Source organism: Nicotiana attenuata, unplaced genomic scaffold (assembly GCF_001879085.1).
Source record: "Nicotiana attenuata strain UT unplaced genomic scaffold, NIATTr2, whole genome shotgun sequence".
Taxonomy (NCBI): Eukaryota; Viridiplantae; Streptophyta; class Magnoliopsida; order Solanales; family Solanaceae; genus Nicotiana; species Nicotiana attenuata.
In genome coordinates this window covers 115,720-134,683 of record NW_017670264.1, presented here as the reverse complement: position 1 = coordinate 134,683, position 18,964 = coordinate 115,720, and the positions used below count along the sequence as shown (strand labels likewise).

General features: G+C 40.9%; 1 protein-coding gene across 1 annotated transcript; it reads right to left on the bottom strand.

The window, feature by feature from the left end:
* LOC109236902 lies at nt 1–17,641 on the bottom strand. The gene is made up of 3 exons (XM_019403142.1): nt 17,518–17,641; nt 592–890; nt 1–426 (listed from the first exon to the last, which is right to left on the bottom strand). The coding sequence occupies exons 1-3, from the start codon at nt 17,639–17,641 to the stop codon at nt 1–3; spliced, it is 849 nt and encodes a 282-aa protein (XP_019258687.1).
* Nucleotides 17,642–18,964: the final 1,323 nt, after the last annotated feature.

Here is an 18,964-nt window from a genome sequence, read left to right as displayed (position 1 = left end):
TTATTGGCAAAGATCCCAGGAGAACCCTGTTATATCAAGTAGTTGCTTCTTCAGTTCCTCATCTACACCTGCCACAAACAGATTAGACTTATCCAGATTTCTTTCCAGTCCAGTTACCTCACTAAAATGTTGAAGTGCTTCCCTTACTCTACTCACTAGCTTAATGTCTCCTTTACAGAAAATCATTAAGTCATCAACAAATAATAGATGAGTCAATTTGGTCTTTTTGCACATAGGATAAAACTTGAAATCTGGTAGGTTACTCTTCCTCTTTAGTATTCTTGTTAGATACTCCATGACCAACACAAATAAGAAAGGGGACATGGGATCCCCTCGCCATAGACCTCTTTTTCCCTCAAAATACCCATACCCTACTCCATTCACCTTGACAAAAAATCTTGTGGTAGAGATACAAGTCATTACCAGCTGGATAAATACAGCAGGAAATCCAAAGCCAGTCAAAGCCTCTTCTATAAACTCTCATCTTACCATATCATATGCCTTCCTTAGATCTATCTTCGTAAGGCACCTAGGTGTTGTTTTCCTGTTGTAATGACTAAGTAAGTCATTTCATATCAACACATTGTGCACCAAAGATCTTCCCTCCACAAATGCAGCCTGGTTTTCAGCCACAATAGTTTTAATGACCATGCTCAACCTTTTACAAATCATCTTGGAGATGCACTTATATATCACATTGCAACAAGAGATTGATCTGAACTGTCCTGTATCCTGTGGTACTTCAATATTAGGAATTAGAGAGATCATTGTAGCATTCAACTGAGTTAGTAGTTTTCCATTCTCAAAAAAATTCAAAATAGCTTCAGTGATGTCTGTCCCTATGATCTTCCAGGCTGCTCTGAAGAACTCACTCCCATATCCATCTGGACCTGGGTTTTTGTTCTTATAATGTTGAACATAGAGTTTCTGACATCCTTCTTATTAAATGGTTGAACCAGCTGTAGTTGCTGTTCTATTGTTAGTACTGTTCCATTAAGTAAAAAACTTCTAAATGCTCTTATTCTGTTATGGCCTTGCTGTCCCAGCAACTCTTGATAAAACTCTACAAGTATGTTGGCAATTGATGTGGATTCATGTTGAAATTCACCATGTTTGTCCCTTAGCTATGTGATTTCCTGTTGTTGGCCCAAGTAAAGGTTAGTTTTGAAGACTGACAAAGGAACTCAGGTATGAACCAGGTCCATCCCTTGTGTGCATAGAAACAGGCAGATTCGAGCATGTGGGATGCACGTGAAAGAGATAAGCTTAACTTGGTGTATTTAATATCTCATGATCGAAAAGGTTGCATAATTGATAAGGAGAAGGACTCCTTAATCAAAGAGAACACTATCCAAGATAGGGAAGGAGTTAGAAGTTAAAATCAACTAGAACTCTTCCACCAAGGAAGAGTAGCATTAGAACTCTAGTTATTTCTTCATCTACTAACTCTATAAATTGCAGGATGTTCTCACTTTACAATGTTGTACAAACGCAGAAGTTAAACGTGAATTGAGAGCAAAATAGCAAGGCAATTTTGCAAGCAGTTCGTGTGTGATTCAAGTGTGCAAATCTGAAGCTACGTGAACCAGATAGAAGAACCAGTTCCAAGTGTATGTCTTTTATTCTAGTTTAATTGTAGTAGGTGTTTTCATATTGTACCTTTCAGCTTTATCTAGAGGCTATTGTAATAGGTACTTAGAGTATTCAAGTTAGAGTTAACTTGAAGTCGTCGCAACAGTTAGAGGCTGTGTGCTACAACAGGATTAGAGGTAATCATTAGGTTTACAAAGAGTTTTGTAAATGTTGTTTTGGCTCAGTGATTTAGTGAAGTGTTGGGGAAAATCCTATTGAGTAGTAGGTCGTTGTTTTTTCACCTTTTGAGGCGGGTGTTTTCCACGTAAAAACACTTGTGTTCTTTACTTTCTGCATTTATTATTCCTCAACAGTAGTATAAGAAACACATAGAAGAACCAGGTCCTTCCATAATCAATTTAAGCAAAAAATTGGATACCACACAAATCACCCTCCTCTTGTGTGGTATTGAAGTATAAAACATCAATTGTTATCAGAGCAGGTTATCCTTGAAGAGGCTAACACCTTAGGAAAAGATCAAGATGAGTGCACCACCTGGAAACTAGGAAGGGCAATCCACTGCTAGGCCTCCACTCTTTAATGGCCAGTACTACTCTTGGTGGAAAAATAGGATGAGAGATCACATCATCGGAGAAGACTATCAGCTATGGGACATTGTCACTGATGGTCCTCTGGCTACCATGAAGAAGAATGCTGAAGGAGTAGATGTGCCAAAAACAAGAGCTGACTGCAATGCTGAGGACTTGAGGAAATGGGAAAAGAATGCTAAGGCCAAGAAATGGCTTGTGTGTGGACTTGGTCCAGACGAGTACAGTAGAATTCAAAGTGTTGTACCAGTGCTAAGGAAATCTGGGACACTTTGCAAGTGGCTCATGAAGGAACACCTCAAGTGAAGAGGTCTAGAGGAACACTGTTGTATTCTCAATATGAGAATTTCACCATGAAGGAAGGGGAAACCATCCAGGAGATGTATACAAGGTTCACCACACTGACAAATGAACTTAAGTCTCTTGGAAGGGTTATTCTTGAAGAAGACAAAGTTGAGAAGATTTTGACAAGGGTTCTGCCAGTCTTTTGGGAAAGCAAAATCGCTGCTATTCAGGAATCAAAGAACATTTCCACTCTTAAGTTGGATGAGCTACTTGGAAATCTCACTGCCTATGAACTGAGAAGGCAAACTATGAAGATGGATGCACCCAAGAAGGAAAGGAGCCTGGCACTCAGAATCACTGAAGGTGATGATCTAGAGGAGGATGAAATGACCATGATCACAAAGGACTTCAAGAAGTACCTAATGAGGAAAGGGTCCTTCAAGAAGTGGAAGCTACAGCAAACCAAGGGTTCCTGAAAAAAAAACCATTGAGGGGTGTTACAAGTGTGGGAATACTGATCACCACATCAAAAACTACCCTCAATGGGAAATTGAATGGAAGAAGGAAAGAGCTGAACGAAGGAACAAGAAGAAGGAACAGGTTCAACCCAAGAAGAACAAAGGATCAACAAAGGCTATGGTTGCTTCCTGGGGAGAAAGCTCAGATGAGGACTCAGAGGATGAAGATGGAGATGAACAAGCACTTATGGCAATTGGAGAATCCGATGAGGAATCTGAGGTAAGTATAATTCATCTCAAAGACAAGATTAAATTTTTGTCTAAAGAAAGGCTACCTGAGTTACTCCTGGATTTCATTGATGAATCTGAGGATCTAAACAATAAAAAGGAACAGCTGTCTAAGGAGTGTATGATTTTGAAAGCTAAATGCAAAAATTTGGAACTTAGGGCTAGTGAAAGTGATAGTAAAAATGATGAGTTAAAGAACCCGGTTCTTGAACTTTACACCACTGTGCTAGAGATTAGATCTGAAAATTTAAAACTGAAATTAGGAACAGGTAAAAAGAAAGTTGATCACACACATCTCACTTTAGAAGAAAATCTAGGAAAAATAAAAGATGAGTTGTACAAAAGAGATGAGCAGATAAGAGTCCTAAAGGAAGATCTAAGCAAGGTTAAGCACGAGCTAGACAGAACCTGTAAATGGAATAGGTCCTCCGATGCACTTTCATGGCTACATGAACACCATAGTAGCAATAAGAGAGGACTTGGCTACGAGACCCCTGCACCTAAGTGGGATCCCAAAAGCAAGTACCTCACACTTCCTGAGAATAGAATCTGCACACACTGTGGTAAGACTGGTCACTATAAAAGTGAATGTAATGCAAAAGAAAAGGCTAGTCAGACGAATAAAATATTTGTTCAAGGGAAAAATAGGCTACCAGGATGGGCCAAAAAGAATTTGATTCACCCTTGTGCCTATAGAAAGGGACCCAAACTAGTTTGGGTTCCAAAGACTAACCCCTGATCTCCTTTTACGGGTCCAAGTGAAGGGGAGCAGCCAAATATGGTACATGGATAGTGGCCGCTCAAAGCATATGACAGGTAGCAAGAACTAGATCCCTTCACTTGAGGACCTCAAAGGAGGTAATGTCTCCTTTGGAAATGGGAAGAAAGGTGAGATCATTGGGGTTAGAAAGGTAGGTAAGACTGTTTCTCACTCTATTGAGAATGTCTACTTGAAAGATGGCCTAAAATACAGCCTAAACAGTGTATCACAATAGTGTGATAGAGGTAACTTGGTAGCATTCACCTCTACCAAAATGTTTTATGATAAATCTTACAACTGACAAGATTGTTTTGCAGGGAAAAAGAGTAAAAAATATTTACATTGTAGATCTGTCCACACTTTCAGAAAATGAACTCACTGAGCGGGGAGTAAAGTGAGTACTCCAACTCAGTGAGTAATAAAGGTAAATAACAACTGAGCAGTAAGAAATCACGTATGTCACGTTATCATGCTATATAGAAGTAGTGTAAAACCTTTTGAGAAAAACAGTGAAGCTGTGAAATCTTTAGAAATATCTTAGCTCAGTTAAAACCTCTTTTGGAAATGAATTTTCAACAGTATGCAAACGAATGCAATTCAAATAGTGCAGATAAGCACAGAATTTACGCCCCGCGGGCACAACACTCAGATATCAAGGAATGCCAGAGTATCAGGTCTATATTGTTAGAAGTAACACAAACAACAGATAATGACAGATAAATGAAGTAAAGTAAACACACAAAACAGTACTAGTACTGCTGCGGCGTGCAGCCCGCTCCAAATACCGCTGCGGCGTGCAGCCCGATCCGTTTATCGTCGACGGCGCTCACTGGGGGTGTGCAGACTCCTGGAGGGGCCCCTTACGGCCCAAGCGTAATAATAAGCCATCTCGTGGCATCAACTAGGCCCCCGGCCTCATATCAATATCAATATCATACTGCTGCGGCATGCAGCCCGATCCTATACTCAGTCCAAAAATCACATAAGCCCCTCGGGCACAATCATATAGAAATATTCAGCCCAAACTTCATTAAAAATATTAATTAAGTTTCAAGTTTAAGAAAAGGTGGCTGAGTTTGCAAAACAGTATTAAATACTAGGACTGAGTTCAATGATATGTAAACATGGTAAGAAACCAGTATTAACAATCCCTGAAGGATTCAATCAATTGGCACGAAGCCCAAATATAGCAATCAGCTCAATTAAAATGATAATAAGTGAACTTCAGTCAAATATGCAGTATATTCATCTACCGGGACGGACCAAGTCACAATCCCCAACGGTGCTCTACCCCACGCTCGCTACCCGGCGTGCAAGTCACCTCAATATAGCACTACGATGTGCAAATACGGGGTTTCAAACCCTCAAAATATCATTTACAATCATTACTCACCTCGAACCGGCGAAATCTCTAGCTCGCGATGCCTTTGCCCCTCAAATCGGCCTCCACGCGCGTCGAATCTATCCAAAACCACAACGAATACGTCACAATATGCCAATGGAACAATACCCAATCGAAAACGATCGAAAAATAGCGAAAATCTCGAAATTAGCAAAACCCGAGCCCCGGGCCCACTTCTCAAAAATCAGAAAATTTAACATCAACGGACTCCTTATCTCGCCACGAGTCTATACATATAAAGATTACCAAAATCGGAGTCCAAATGGCCCCTCAAATCGCAATTTGAAATATTAAAACTCAAGCCCTAGTTCTTCCCTTTTTTGCTAAGTTTCCATGGATTTCAAGGTCAATTTCACAATAAAATCGTGTTTGTAGTTCATAGGGCTTACCTCCGATCAATCCCAGTCGAAATCCTCTTCAATTCCCGTCCAAAAGCTCTCAAGGATGTTCAAAAATGGTGAAAATAGGGCTTAGCTCGCGGATGAAATATTTATTAAACCCTTCTGTCCAGCACTGAATTCCTTCTTCTCGAACGCGGTCAAACCCACGCGTTCGCGATGCACAATTTTTCTTGACCCAAAAATAACCCTTCGCGAACGCAACACCTTACCCGCGAACGCGATGCTCTGACTCTTAAACCTACGCGAACGCGTACAATCTCATGCGAACGCGAAGCACAACTACTCCTGGACCCAAAGCCTTATACGCGATCGCGAACATTCACCTGCGAACGCGAAGCACAAGCTGCTCACCTTCCGCGAACGCGAGCCCTCAGACGCGAACGCGAAGCACAAACTCAGGCCAACCCAAATTCCTTCTACGCGATCGCGAGGGACCTCACGCGATCGCGAAGACTAATTCTTCTGCAACAGCTGATGATCAATTTCTGCAACATTTTTCAACTCCAAACTTCCCGTTAGCCATCCGAAATCACCCCGAGGCCCCCGGGACCTCAACCAAAAGCACCAACACCTCCTATAACATTATTCAAACTCGTTCCAATCATCAAAACACCTCAAACAACACCAAAACCACCAAATTACATCGGATTCAAGACTAAGCTCTTCTAAAACTTCCGAAACACGCATTTGATCAAAAACCCAACCAAAACACCTCCGAATGGTCTGAAATTTTGCACACACATCCCAAATCGCCTAACGAAGCTACAGCAATTCTCGGAATTCCATTCCGACCCTCGGATCAAAATCTCACCTATCAACCGGAAATCACCAAAATACTAACTTCGCCAATTCAAGCCTAATTCTACACCGGACCTCCAAAATCACTTCCGATCACACTGCTAAGTCACAAATCACCTGACGAAGCTAACCAAATCATAAAAACTCCGATCCGAGCTCATATACAAATAAGTCAACTCTTGGTCAAACCTTCAAATTCAAAGCTTTCAACTAAAACTGTTCTTTCAAATTCAATCCAAATTTTCCTGAAAACCAAAGCCAACGATCTACATTAGTCACAATACATAACACGGGGCAAGTCATGCCCGAGAACTGGCGATCAAAGTGCAAAAGCTCAAAACGACCGGTCGGGTCGTTACATCCTCCCCCACTTAAACACACGTTCGTCCTGGAACGTATCCAGAGTTGTCCTAGAAGCCAACCAATAGCTGAATAACCTTACCAAGCGTAAACACGGGGGTGATCCCACGTCACCCTATCTCGTATAGGTCCGATAACACATTGTAACTAAAATTTCACCATCCAATCTAGCCCACAAGCCATAGAACCACATTCACTTTCCGAAATCATACACAAGATCAGAACCTCACATCTCTATTCAGAATAAGCCCGAACCAGCTGTAATAACCCATACCTGCCACCTCAGGTGCAATCATATGATATACCACATAACTCAAACACTCGAAACGATAACTTCTATTCACAGCAGCTGCACCCAACACTCGAATACCGGTAGAAAACCTCTTATCAACTAAGGTCTTATTCCACACTTCTATATACTGCTAATAATAAATGAAACATGCAACAAACCGTAACCATCTCTCAGGTCAACCATTCATGAAGTCACTTCCCTTTTGGCTAATACCACAGCAGATTTCCGAGCTGAATCTCGATATTATCCTTCCAACAAGCTGAAATCAAATCCGTTCGTATTCATTAATTACCCCACGATCACCTCGAATCCATCACACCTCTCTGGTGACATGACACATCAACACAGGCCTAAGCCACAACTTGAAATACGCGCACCAATAAGAAACGGTCTGAATATACTCAAATCATGAAAATGACCCCAAACAAAACAGTTGTACCTCAAGCTCATCAGTACCATCATAATACAAAGCTGAGACCCCGTCCGCAGAAATAGAACACATGAATCTACCCCGAAAGGTCATGTTTCCACGCAGCCTCGCTACAATGCACGATCCTATCCAAACACTGTTACACATGAAACACCTCAAGTCAATATTATCAAAATCGACAGCCACGCACAATTTGATGCCGGGAACCGAAACAAATCATTACACCCACGGTGAAACAAGTAACACATATCACGGAAACCCGATAGAACATATCCGATACGCCATTCACCGAGCAACTCCCAATTACTCTTCCCGCTCGACTTCCCTTATGAAATTCCGATAGAACTGCACCATATGTGCCTATAGCCAACAGATCGTAACGTCTCACAACACTGAAAGATAACTCATAGATCCCCCTAATTGCTAATAGCTCATTAACAACCGAATCAACACATCCCTCGCCAGCAGCAACTCGAAGTCAACAAGCCGTCTCGATGCCGGACACATATCCATATAGGTCTCCCAATGGACTAGACATCAACTCTAGTTACCCACAATAGATAAATAATCCTTCGAAGGTTCACAATGACTGAATCATAGCGCATACTAACATCTGACTAACTTACCCACATTTTGTCATCCACAACCACGAACTAACCTGTACATGAGAACTTCCCATCTCCAAGTCCATAAAACACACTAATTACCATATCTGATCCTATTTTCGCCACTCGCATATATAACTCACCTCTAGTACTCAATCATTCCACGAGAGATACTCTAAGATTCTTCTGTGCTGCCAAGCAAACTCGAATATCAGCAGCCGAACTGACAAGAAGTGCTGCAATACCCAAGTGCTATCAACTTAATCACATTACCCTTTTTCTGAAACCTATACTCTCGTCAAATCACTTCCAAATAACAGTACCATTTTCCTTAATCATCTGAGGCTACCCGCTACCTAAGAGTGTTATGAACTTCCTTCCAGAACTGAACTGAAACCTCATACACGCAAATCTCGATCCTCCACAACATACCGCGTATACCACACCATCCAAGGATAACAGGAAAACTTTTATCTCCCTTCCAAGCCACAGACATCTACGCACTCAACTAACCAAGAACTTCCATTGATCCCATCTAGAAGAAGAATCACTACACATCCCATTCCTCTCATATTCGTAGAAAATGCACCGCTCCAGCCATGGTAGAAATCAACAAGAACTTTCCCAATTCCGTTTGCACAAATTAAACTGCCAGGACTGAATCCTTCTAACTAGACCAAGCTAAGCAAGCCATCAAAGCCCATGAGCATTGTTGCAAACTACCTGTAAGAACCCATTACCTCGAACACCTACAAACAATTGATCATATCCTTACCATACCGATTCGGTCTACTATCAAACCATTCCATCTATTTGAATTTCCTTCTGGTTCATTTTCAACTTGATGCTCCCTCTTGCTGTAGTACCACAATCTCTCAATCCCAGGCTCACTACACGAGACCCAAGCACAAGACCACACTGTGTAGGAACCATAAGCCGCTGAATACTCTCTCCAATATTACCAGAAACATCACGCTCCAGAATACTTCAATCTGAAGAACTTCCTGTGAATCCGAATCCGTTACCCTTACTTTCCTGATACAAATACATAGAACCCCATAATTAACATAGAAATACCACAAATCTGAACCTCTTCCAATGAAAACACAGTTTCTAACCACACATGCAACTCTGGAGCACTCAATTGATGTATACAGGCTCTTGAACACATTAGAACTATTCTCGCAAGTCATTCCCTCTTATTCAAGCTGCCGTTTACCTGACCCAACAAACAGAACCGCCCGTGCCTCATTGGCACTTCGATACTGCAGAATGAAACCCTCATCCCAATACAACCAAGCAATTTCCTGCTCTATGCACCAAGCATTCTTTACCAACAACAACTCTAGACATTTTGTGATTCTCATACCCTATACAGCATAATATAACCTTTGCCAAAATTTTTCTTTACTCGAGCCATAGCTAATTCACTCGCATGCCTCAAGCTGGAACCGACATAGAACCTAGCTGTGCAATCAACTGCTCACAGCAGACTCCCCCACTTGGCTCGAAGCCATAGACCAAGATACACTCAATAACTCATAGCACTTTTGCTCTATTGATGCCACAATAACATAGTGAGATTAAACTCAAATCGTTTATAAGTTGTGAAAACACAGATCATCCCGTACTGTAACTCTCCTGCAATTCTCGCATTCATTCTCGCAACAGTTGGGCCCACACTCTTAAGCGATCCGAAATTCCAAATTTCAACACGTACTTTTCAATTACACATGAGATCTTCTAACATACACATAGGGATTACACCACTTCAGATCGCTCCGCAGGAGATAACCCACCTGCTTTGCCTCAATATAACATTTCTGTATACCTTCCACCGTCATAAACTGTCCGCAGTCACTTAGTCTTCCTAAGTCCGAACTCGTACCGCAACATAAAATTTACTTCACTCCCAACTAGGAGACTCGAAAAGATTCCTCACGCGCCCATAACTCGGGGCTACACCTCCAGTCGCAATGGAAATCAAGCACTTATTATTTCATCTATCATCCAGCAGACCTCCCTCATCACTTCCAAGTTACATAGATGCATCTCGCAGTACTAACATACTCATCACGTAGCTAACCAGCCGTCACTCCCACTAACAGGGACAATACCGATCATATAGGTTCAAAACACTTGCTCACACAATCAGCACCTCGGTGCTCAAGCCATAGGCAAAGATCCGGACTCAAGTCCTCCAAACTGGCCCAACATAGACTCACAGAGATTATATCTCGCCCCGCAATTGGGGAATCACAAGCCACCAAGGCACATCTGATACTGAGCGCTCATGCGCGCATACGGACGCATGGAAGGAATTTCAAGAGTTTCTTTTCAAGCTGAATCAAGGACGCACGATAAGAATTCAAGAATGTGAAGTTTTCCTAAAGGTTCTGCAGCCTCTCGAGGATAAATACAGACGTCTCCATACCGATCCGCGAGACTCTACTAAACCTGCTGATGACTCGTGAGACCTAGTAACCTAGGCTCTGATACCAACTTGTCACGACCCAAACCCCGCACTGGTCGTGATGGCGCCTCTCGTGAAGACGAGGCCAGCCAACTAACCCAACTCGTCTTTTCAAAATAATTTAAACATGAATGACAACCAAAATGTGACTTAATAAAATTAATTATCGGAATTACAACCCCACACAGCCCAAACCGGGGTGTCACAAGTCACGAGCATCTATAAGAATGTAATTACATTTACAAGTCTAGAAATACACTGAACAGGAATAATGAATAACATAGAAAGAAACATTGCTGCGAACGGTGGCAGTCACCTTGCTAAACTACTACAGCTCTGTCTCCAAACAGCCAAGACCCGCTACCGGGTGAATAAATACCTGCAACTACACACGAGGTGCAGGGAGTAAAGTGAGTACTCCAACTCAGTGAGTAATAAAGGTAAATAACAACTGAGCGGTAAGAAATCACGTATGTCACGTCATCATGCTATATAGAAGTAGTATAAAACCTTTTGAGAAAAACAGTGAAGCTGTGAAATCTTTAGAAATATCTTAGCTCAGTTAAAACCTCTTTTGGAAATGAATTTTCAACAGTATGCAAACGAATGCAATTCAAATAGTGCAGATAAGCACATAATTTACGCCCCGCGGGCACAACACTCAGTTATCAAGGAATGCCAGAGTATCAGGTCTATATTGCAAGAAGTAACACAAACAACAGATAATGACAGATAAATGAACTAAAGTAAACACACAAAACAGTACTAGTACCGCTGCGGCGTGCAGCCCGCTCCAAATACCGCTGCGGCGTGCAGCCCGATCCGTTTATCATCGACGGCGCTCACTGGGGGTGTGCAGACTCCGGGAGGGGCCCCTTACGGCCCAAGCGTAATAATAAGCCATCTCGTGGCATCAACTAGGCCCCCGGCCTCATATCAATATCAATATCATACTGCTGCGGCGTGCAGCTCCATCCTATACTCAGTCCAAAAATCACATAAGCCCCTCGGGCACAATCATATAGAAATATTCAGCCCAAACTTCATTAAAAATATTAATTAAGTTTCAAGTTTAAGAAAAGGTGGCTGAGTTTGCAAAACAGTATTAAATACTAGGACTGAGTTCAATGATATGTAAACATGGTAAGAAACCAGTATTAACAATCCCTGAAGGATTCAATCAATTGGCACGAAGCCCAAATATAGCAATCAGCTCAATTAAAATGATAATAAGTGAACTTCAGTCAAATACGCAGTATATTCATCTACCAGGACGGACCAAGTCACAATCCCCAATGGTGCTCTACCCCACGCTCGCTACCCGGCATGCAAGTCACCTCAATATAGCACTACAATGTGCAAATACGGGGTTTCAAACCCTCAAAATATCATTTACAATCATTACTCACCTCGAACCGGCGAAATCTCTAGCTCGCGACGCCTTTGCCCCTCAAATCGGCCTCCACGCGCGTCGAATCTATCCAAAACCACAACGAATACGTCACAATATGCCAATGGAACAATACCCAATCGAAAACGATCGAAAAATAGCTAAAATCTTGAAATTAGCAAAACCCGAGCCCCGGGCCCACTTCTCGAAAATCAGAAAATTTAACATCAACGGACTCCTTATCTCGCCATGAGTCTATACATATAAAGATTACCAAAATCGGAGTCCAAATGACCCCTCAAATCCCAATTTGAAATATTAAAACTCAAGCCCTAGTTCTTCCCCTTTTTGCTAAGTTTCCATGGATTTCAAGGTCAATTTCACAATAAAATCGTGTTTTTAGTTCATAGGGCTTACCTCCGATTAATCCCAGTCAAAATCCTCTTCAATTCCCGTCCAAAAGTTCTCAAGGATGTTCAAAAATGGTGAAAATAGGGCTCCGCTTGCGGATGAAATATTTATTAAACCCTTCTGTCCAGCACTGGAATTCCTTCTTCGCGAACGCGGTCAAACCCACGCGTTCGCGATGCACAATTTTTCTTGACCCAAAAATAACCCTTCGCGAACGCAACACCTTACCCACGAACGCGATGCTCTGACTCTTAAACCTACGCGAACGCGTACAATCTCATGCGAACGCGAAGCACAACTACTCCTGGACCCAAAGCCTTATATGCGATCGCGAACATTCACCTGCGAACGCGAAGCACAAGCTGCTCACCTTCCGCAAACGTGAGCCCTCAGAAGCGAACGCGAAGCACAAACTCAAGCCAACCCAAATTCCTTCTACGCCATCGCGAGGGACCTCACGCGAAGATTAATTCTTCTGCAACAGCTGATGATCAATTTCTGCAACATTTTTCAACTCCAAACTTCCCGTTAGCCATCCGAAATCACCCCGAGGCCCCCGGGACCTCAACCAAAAGCACCAACACCTCCTATAACATCATTCAAACTCGTTCCATTCATCAAAACACCTCAAACAACACCAAAACCACCAAATTACATCGGATTCAAGCCTAAGTTCTTCTAAAACTTCTGAAACACGCATTTGATAAAAAACCCAACCAAAACACCTCCGAATGATCTAAAATTTTGCACACACATCCCAAATCACCTAACGAAGCTACAGCAATTCTCGGAATTCCATTCCGACCCTCGGATCAAAATCTCACCTATCAACCGGAAATCGCCAAAATACTAACTTCGCCAATTCAAGCCTAATTCTACACCGGACCTCCAAAATCACTTCCGATCACACTCCTAAGTCACAAATCACCTGACGAAGCTAACCAAATCATAAAAACTCCGATCCGAGCTCATATACAAATAAGTCAACTCTTGGTCAAACCTTCAAATTCAAAGCTTTCAACCAAAACTGTTCTTTCAAATTCATTCCAAATTTTCCTAAAAACCAAAACCAACGATCTACATTAGTCACAATACATAACACGGGGCAAGTCATGCCCGAGAACTGGCGATCAAAGTGCAAAAGCTCAAAACGACCGGTCGGGTCGTTACAATAACAAAAGAACTATGTGTGTAAAAGAAAGTGTACATGTGGTTTTTGATTAAACTAACATTCTTTCTGAGAGACAGGAACATGAAGATGAAGCAATTGGGCCGGTAAGAAGTTTAAATGAAATCACAGCCCAGACTGAAGCTGCACCAGAAGAAGGAACAGGTGATGGAACAGGTTCTTCTACTCAGGGCAACCTGATAGGGGGAATTGAATAAAGAGGAACTGAATCTCAAACCTCGATGGAACCTACCCATGAACCTGTTCCACAGCAATAAAGCATTGAAAGAACATTAAAGGGAAACCAGTTGGTTGTGTAATCTTACAAGTATCAAAGTTCTCATCCCATTGAGAATATAATCATTGACCCAACCTCTGGAATCAAAACCAGATCTTTATTAAAGAATCTTTGTGCTTTTGATGCTTTCTTATCTCTTATTCAACCTAAAAATGTTGTTGAGACTTTACAGGATGCATATTGGGTAAATGTAATGCAAGATGAACTCAACCAATTCGAAAGGAGTCGAGTTTGGCATCCAGTACCAAGACCCAAGGACATATCAGTAATTGGCACAAAATGGGTCTTCAGAAACAAAAGCCTTAAGTAGAGATCACTTTGAGAGGAACAGGTTGGAATTAGGGATGATTAAGATCACCTAAAAGGACCAGTTCAAAGTTAAATGGAAAAATGAAAAAAAATTATTATATTTGAAAAAAAACAATTATTATTTAGAAAGTCTGTAAATTTTGTATATAATTAGATTAAATCTTGCTCAGTCTCATACTTTCAACAGTATACTCCTGTGTCATGTGCTAAAATGACTCATTAATCTCTAATGATATTTTCTCTATTTTGGCAAATTTAGACTTACACAAGAGAATTTTCAGTGAAGAACCTGGTTGATCAAGATAAATAGGTATGTTTTCTGCACTCTGCATAAATTGAAATAATTATATTTGGATCATGAGCAGAGTCCTACCTAATTCCAAACTCCTTTTGGATTTATCCGTTACAAGTGAACCAGTCCCGTTCAAAAGAGTCCCAACCGAATGGAAGTACCTAGATTCCAAGGAAACACTCCAACGTCTCTTCAAAATTGAATTTCAGTTTGATTAAACTTCTAAGCATCTGAAAAGCTGTAGTTACCCCCATCAATTATTCCTCTGTATATTGATCAGCTTTAGTGTATTCCTTACTTAATCTCTCTCAAGCCGTCAAAAACTCTCATTCTTCTTTCATCTTCCAAACACAATCTAATTCTCTTCTCTTCCATACCCTAGCCTAGATATGTCAAACACCTCTAAAAATCCTTCATCACTACCAGAGGAAACCACTTCCACACCTTCTACCACTGCTTCAACCACACCAATCTCTAAGAAAAGTAGAGTAAAGATGATGGCTCGTAAGATTGTCGTTGAAGGAGAGCAAATCAAGAAAATAAACAAGCAATTGAAAGCAGGTAGGGAAGTAGAATCCTAGAAATCTGAAGATTTATTTAAGTCTGCTACTAAGGGGAAGAGAGTAGGTATTCCAAAACTGAACATGTATCTTCTGATTCTAAAGTTACTCCTGAGACAATTTCTGAAGTTGCTACAAATTTGGAGAATAGATTTGTACTGGTAGGATCTATAGCAGGTGTTGAGACTACAGAATCTGGAGAAGTTGGTGGTAAAAATAAAAAGGGAAAATCAAAAGAGAGCAAGGGTGCTAGGAGTACTGTGAGGGGAAAGGGTACAAGAGTGGCTGATTCTTCACCCACTCCTGTTGGTCTAACAAAAGAAACTGGGGCAAGGGTTGTTTGGGGAGAGGAATTTACTGAAATAGAAGAGAGTGTGAGCAAAACAGGGGAAAATGGGTCTGGCGAAGCTGCTGGGGGTTGGTTCAACTTGGAAAAATATAGATGAACCTGTTCCATCTGAACAAAAAACCCTCACGGACCTACTCATAGGTTATCAATGGCACCAAAACTCATTCCATTCCCTATGGCTTCATTCTCACAACTGTACTTGCACATGTTAAGGTACCTATGAAGAAGTGGGAGATTAGTACAAGCAAGGATCATTTTGGGGTTAATACTCTGCTTGCTTGCGATTATGAAGTCAATGCCAATCCTAATGAACCTGGTTCATCTAAAAAGACACCAATCAATAGCAAAGTCAGAGACTTGGTATAGGAGAGTGAGGCAAAGGATGCTGAGATAGCAAGGCTGAAGACACGATTGGTTGAGGTAGAATCTGAGAGAGATGTTCTCAGAACTGAACTTGCAAGGGAAAAGGAAAAGAATGATGGAATTCTTCAAGATATGCTGAAACTTCTCCAAGCAAATAACCCAGCCCCTACCTCTTCCAAGCCTTAAATCCTAGCCTAGTGTAGATCAACCAGTGACCCAATTCGGGACTTTTTGTATCTTTTGCTCACGTTTTCAGTATTTTTATTTCTTCTTATGCTTTGTAGCAGAATCTTATCAATCATCAATGAAATTCACTGTTTTTGCTCTAACTGTTTGTTTATATTTCTTTGACGGTTGAAATTTTTAGCTTTATCTGTGATGATTAATCCATGTTTGCATTTGAAGTAGCCCCAATGGCCATGAGTAAGCTTTAAAATCTGGTTATCTCACATTTTTATGCAACTTTTCGATGATTCCAAAAGGGGGAAAAGAAGTTGTGCTTTATACTCTGAACAGTGATATTTATAGCCTAATGTACCTGGTCCTCGATGATAAGTGATAAAAAGGAAAAATGTTTCTAACAATGTGTTGATGTTGAGCTGAGTTGAAACAAGTCCTAAGCTTATGAAAATCATAGAGTTTGTCATCATGAAAAATAGGGAATTTGTTGGCCCAAGTAAAGGTTAGTTTTAAAGACTGACAAAGGAACTCAGGCATGAACCAGGTCCATCCCTTATGTGCATAGAAACGGGCAAATTCGAGCATGTGGGATTCACATGAAAGAGATAAGCTTAACTTGGTGTATTTAATATCTCCTGATCGAAAAGGTTACATAATTGATAAGGAGAAGGACTCCTTAATCAAATAGAACAGTATCCAAGATAGGGAAGGAGTTAGAAGTTGAAATCAACTAGAACTCCTCCACCAAGGAAGAGTAGCATTAGAACTCTAGTTATTTCTTCACCTACTAACTCTATAAATTGCAGGATGTTCTCACTTTACAGTGTTGCACAAACGCAGAAGTTAAACGTGAATTGAGAGCAAAATAGCAAGGCAATTTTGCAAGCAGTTCGTGTGTTATTCAAGTGTGCAAATCTGAAGCTACGTGAACCAGATAGAAGAACCAGTTCCAAGTGTATGTCTTTTATTCTAGTTCAATTGTAGTAGGTATTTTCATGTTGTACCTTTCAGCTTTATCTAGAGGCAATTGTAATAGGTACTCAGAGTATTCAAGTTATAGTTAACTTGAAGTTGTCGCGACAGTTAGAGGCTGTGTGCTACAACGGGGTTAGAGGTAATCCTTGGGTTTACAAAGAGTTTTGTAAATGCTGTTTTAGCTCAGTGATTTAGTGAAGTGTTGGGGAAAATCTTACTGAGTAGTAGCTCGTGGTTTTTTCACCTTTTGAGCCGAGTCTTTTCCACGTAATAACACTTGTGTTCTTTACTTTCTGCATTTATTATTCTGCAACAGTAGTATAAGGAACACATAGAAGAACCAGGTCCTTCCAAAATCAGTTTAAGCGAAAAATTGAACACCACACAAATCACCCCTCCCCCCTCTTGTGTGGTATTAAAGTATAAAATATCACTTGTTAAAGTCTTATGTGCTTGATTACTGAATAGAAATAGCTAGTGTTGTCATCACCTAGCTTCACCCATGCAGCTTTGCTCCTTTGCTGCAATAGTACTTCTGCCATGTATGATTTTTGCCTAAATTTCTGATATGTTTCTTTCTCTAATTGCATCAGTGTGGTGTCTGCTGGTTGCATCTGTACTGCTATTTGTATCTGTTGTAGTTCTTCCCTCAAGTCATTGACTTCATCCACATAGTTCTGATATCTCCTTGCTTCAATACTTTTAATTTCCTTTTCAGTAACTTCAGTTTCTTCACTACTTGCAACATAACACGTTCTTCAATCTGTTTGTGCCATCCTTCCTTTACTATCTCCAGGAAGTGAGGATGTTGTGACCATGTATTACAAAACTTAAAAGGTCTTTTTCTTGTCAATGGAGCACTGACTAGGTGAACACTAATTGGGCAGTGATCACTTACTGCTTCGAGCAAGAAAGTAACATTATATGTAGGTATTCTGTCCAGCCAATCCTTGTTGATAAACACCCAATCAGTCTTTGAAAAATTTATTTGATCTCCACTTCTGTCATTTCATGAGTATTTGTTCCCATGCTGTGGCATTTCAATTAAACTACATGTTTCTACACACTCATGAAAATCTCTGATTTCCCCTACAGTAATAGGAAGACCTCCTACTCTATCATCCATTTTCAACACTGTATTAAAGTCACCCATGATGATCTAAGGTTCTTGATACCCTTGACATGTAGCATTAATGTAGTTCCAGAGCTCTTTCCTTTCCTCCCTATGGTTAAAAACATATACCACAGAAATGAAAAATGTTCTTTGCCCAGTCACATGATGCACTATGCATGTAATTGCTTGAGTTGTCTTGCTCTGGACATTAAGCTGAAAGTAGTCTTGTTTCCAAGTGAGCCACACCCTCCCATCTTAATGCATATCTAGGTTGGTTACATAGGTTCAACCATCAAACATACTACTAGCTACCTTATCTATTTTATTGACTTTTACTCTAGTTTCTAGCTAGTAATTCTATCAATCCAGCTTCTTGCTTATTGTAAAGGAGTTTAACCTCCTTTTGCTTATTTTGCCCATTAAGGCCTCTTACATTCTAGTAAAGTAGACTATCCATTCCCCACGCTGGGCATAAATTTTCCTCCCACAGTATTTGCCTCACCTTCTTGCAGCTGCTTACTTGTCCCTGATTCTGCCAGCACCTGAAATGTGTTGCATGTTGCCTTCCCTGCCTGCTAAGTGATGTGTGTTTGTTATTTAATTGTATGCAATGGTGTGATCCATCCTTCATTCACCTTGTTCTTCATTTTTCCATTCATTTTCTTGGGACTTCTAACACTCTCCTCTGGTTGTTGTTTTTGGTTCCCAGTCTATCCTGCCAAGCTAGAAGTTGTAGCTGCTTGCTGTGCCTTAGCATTCTTTGGCTCAGCTTCCTTTTTCCTTATTTGGTTGGATTAGTTTTAGTTGGTACTGCAGTTGGCTT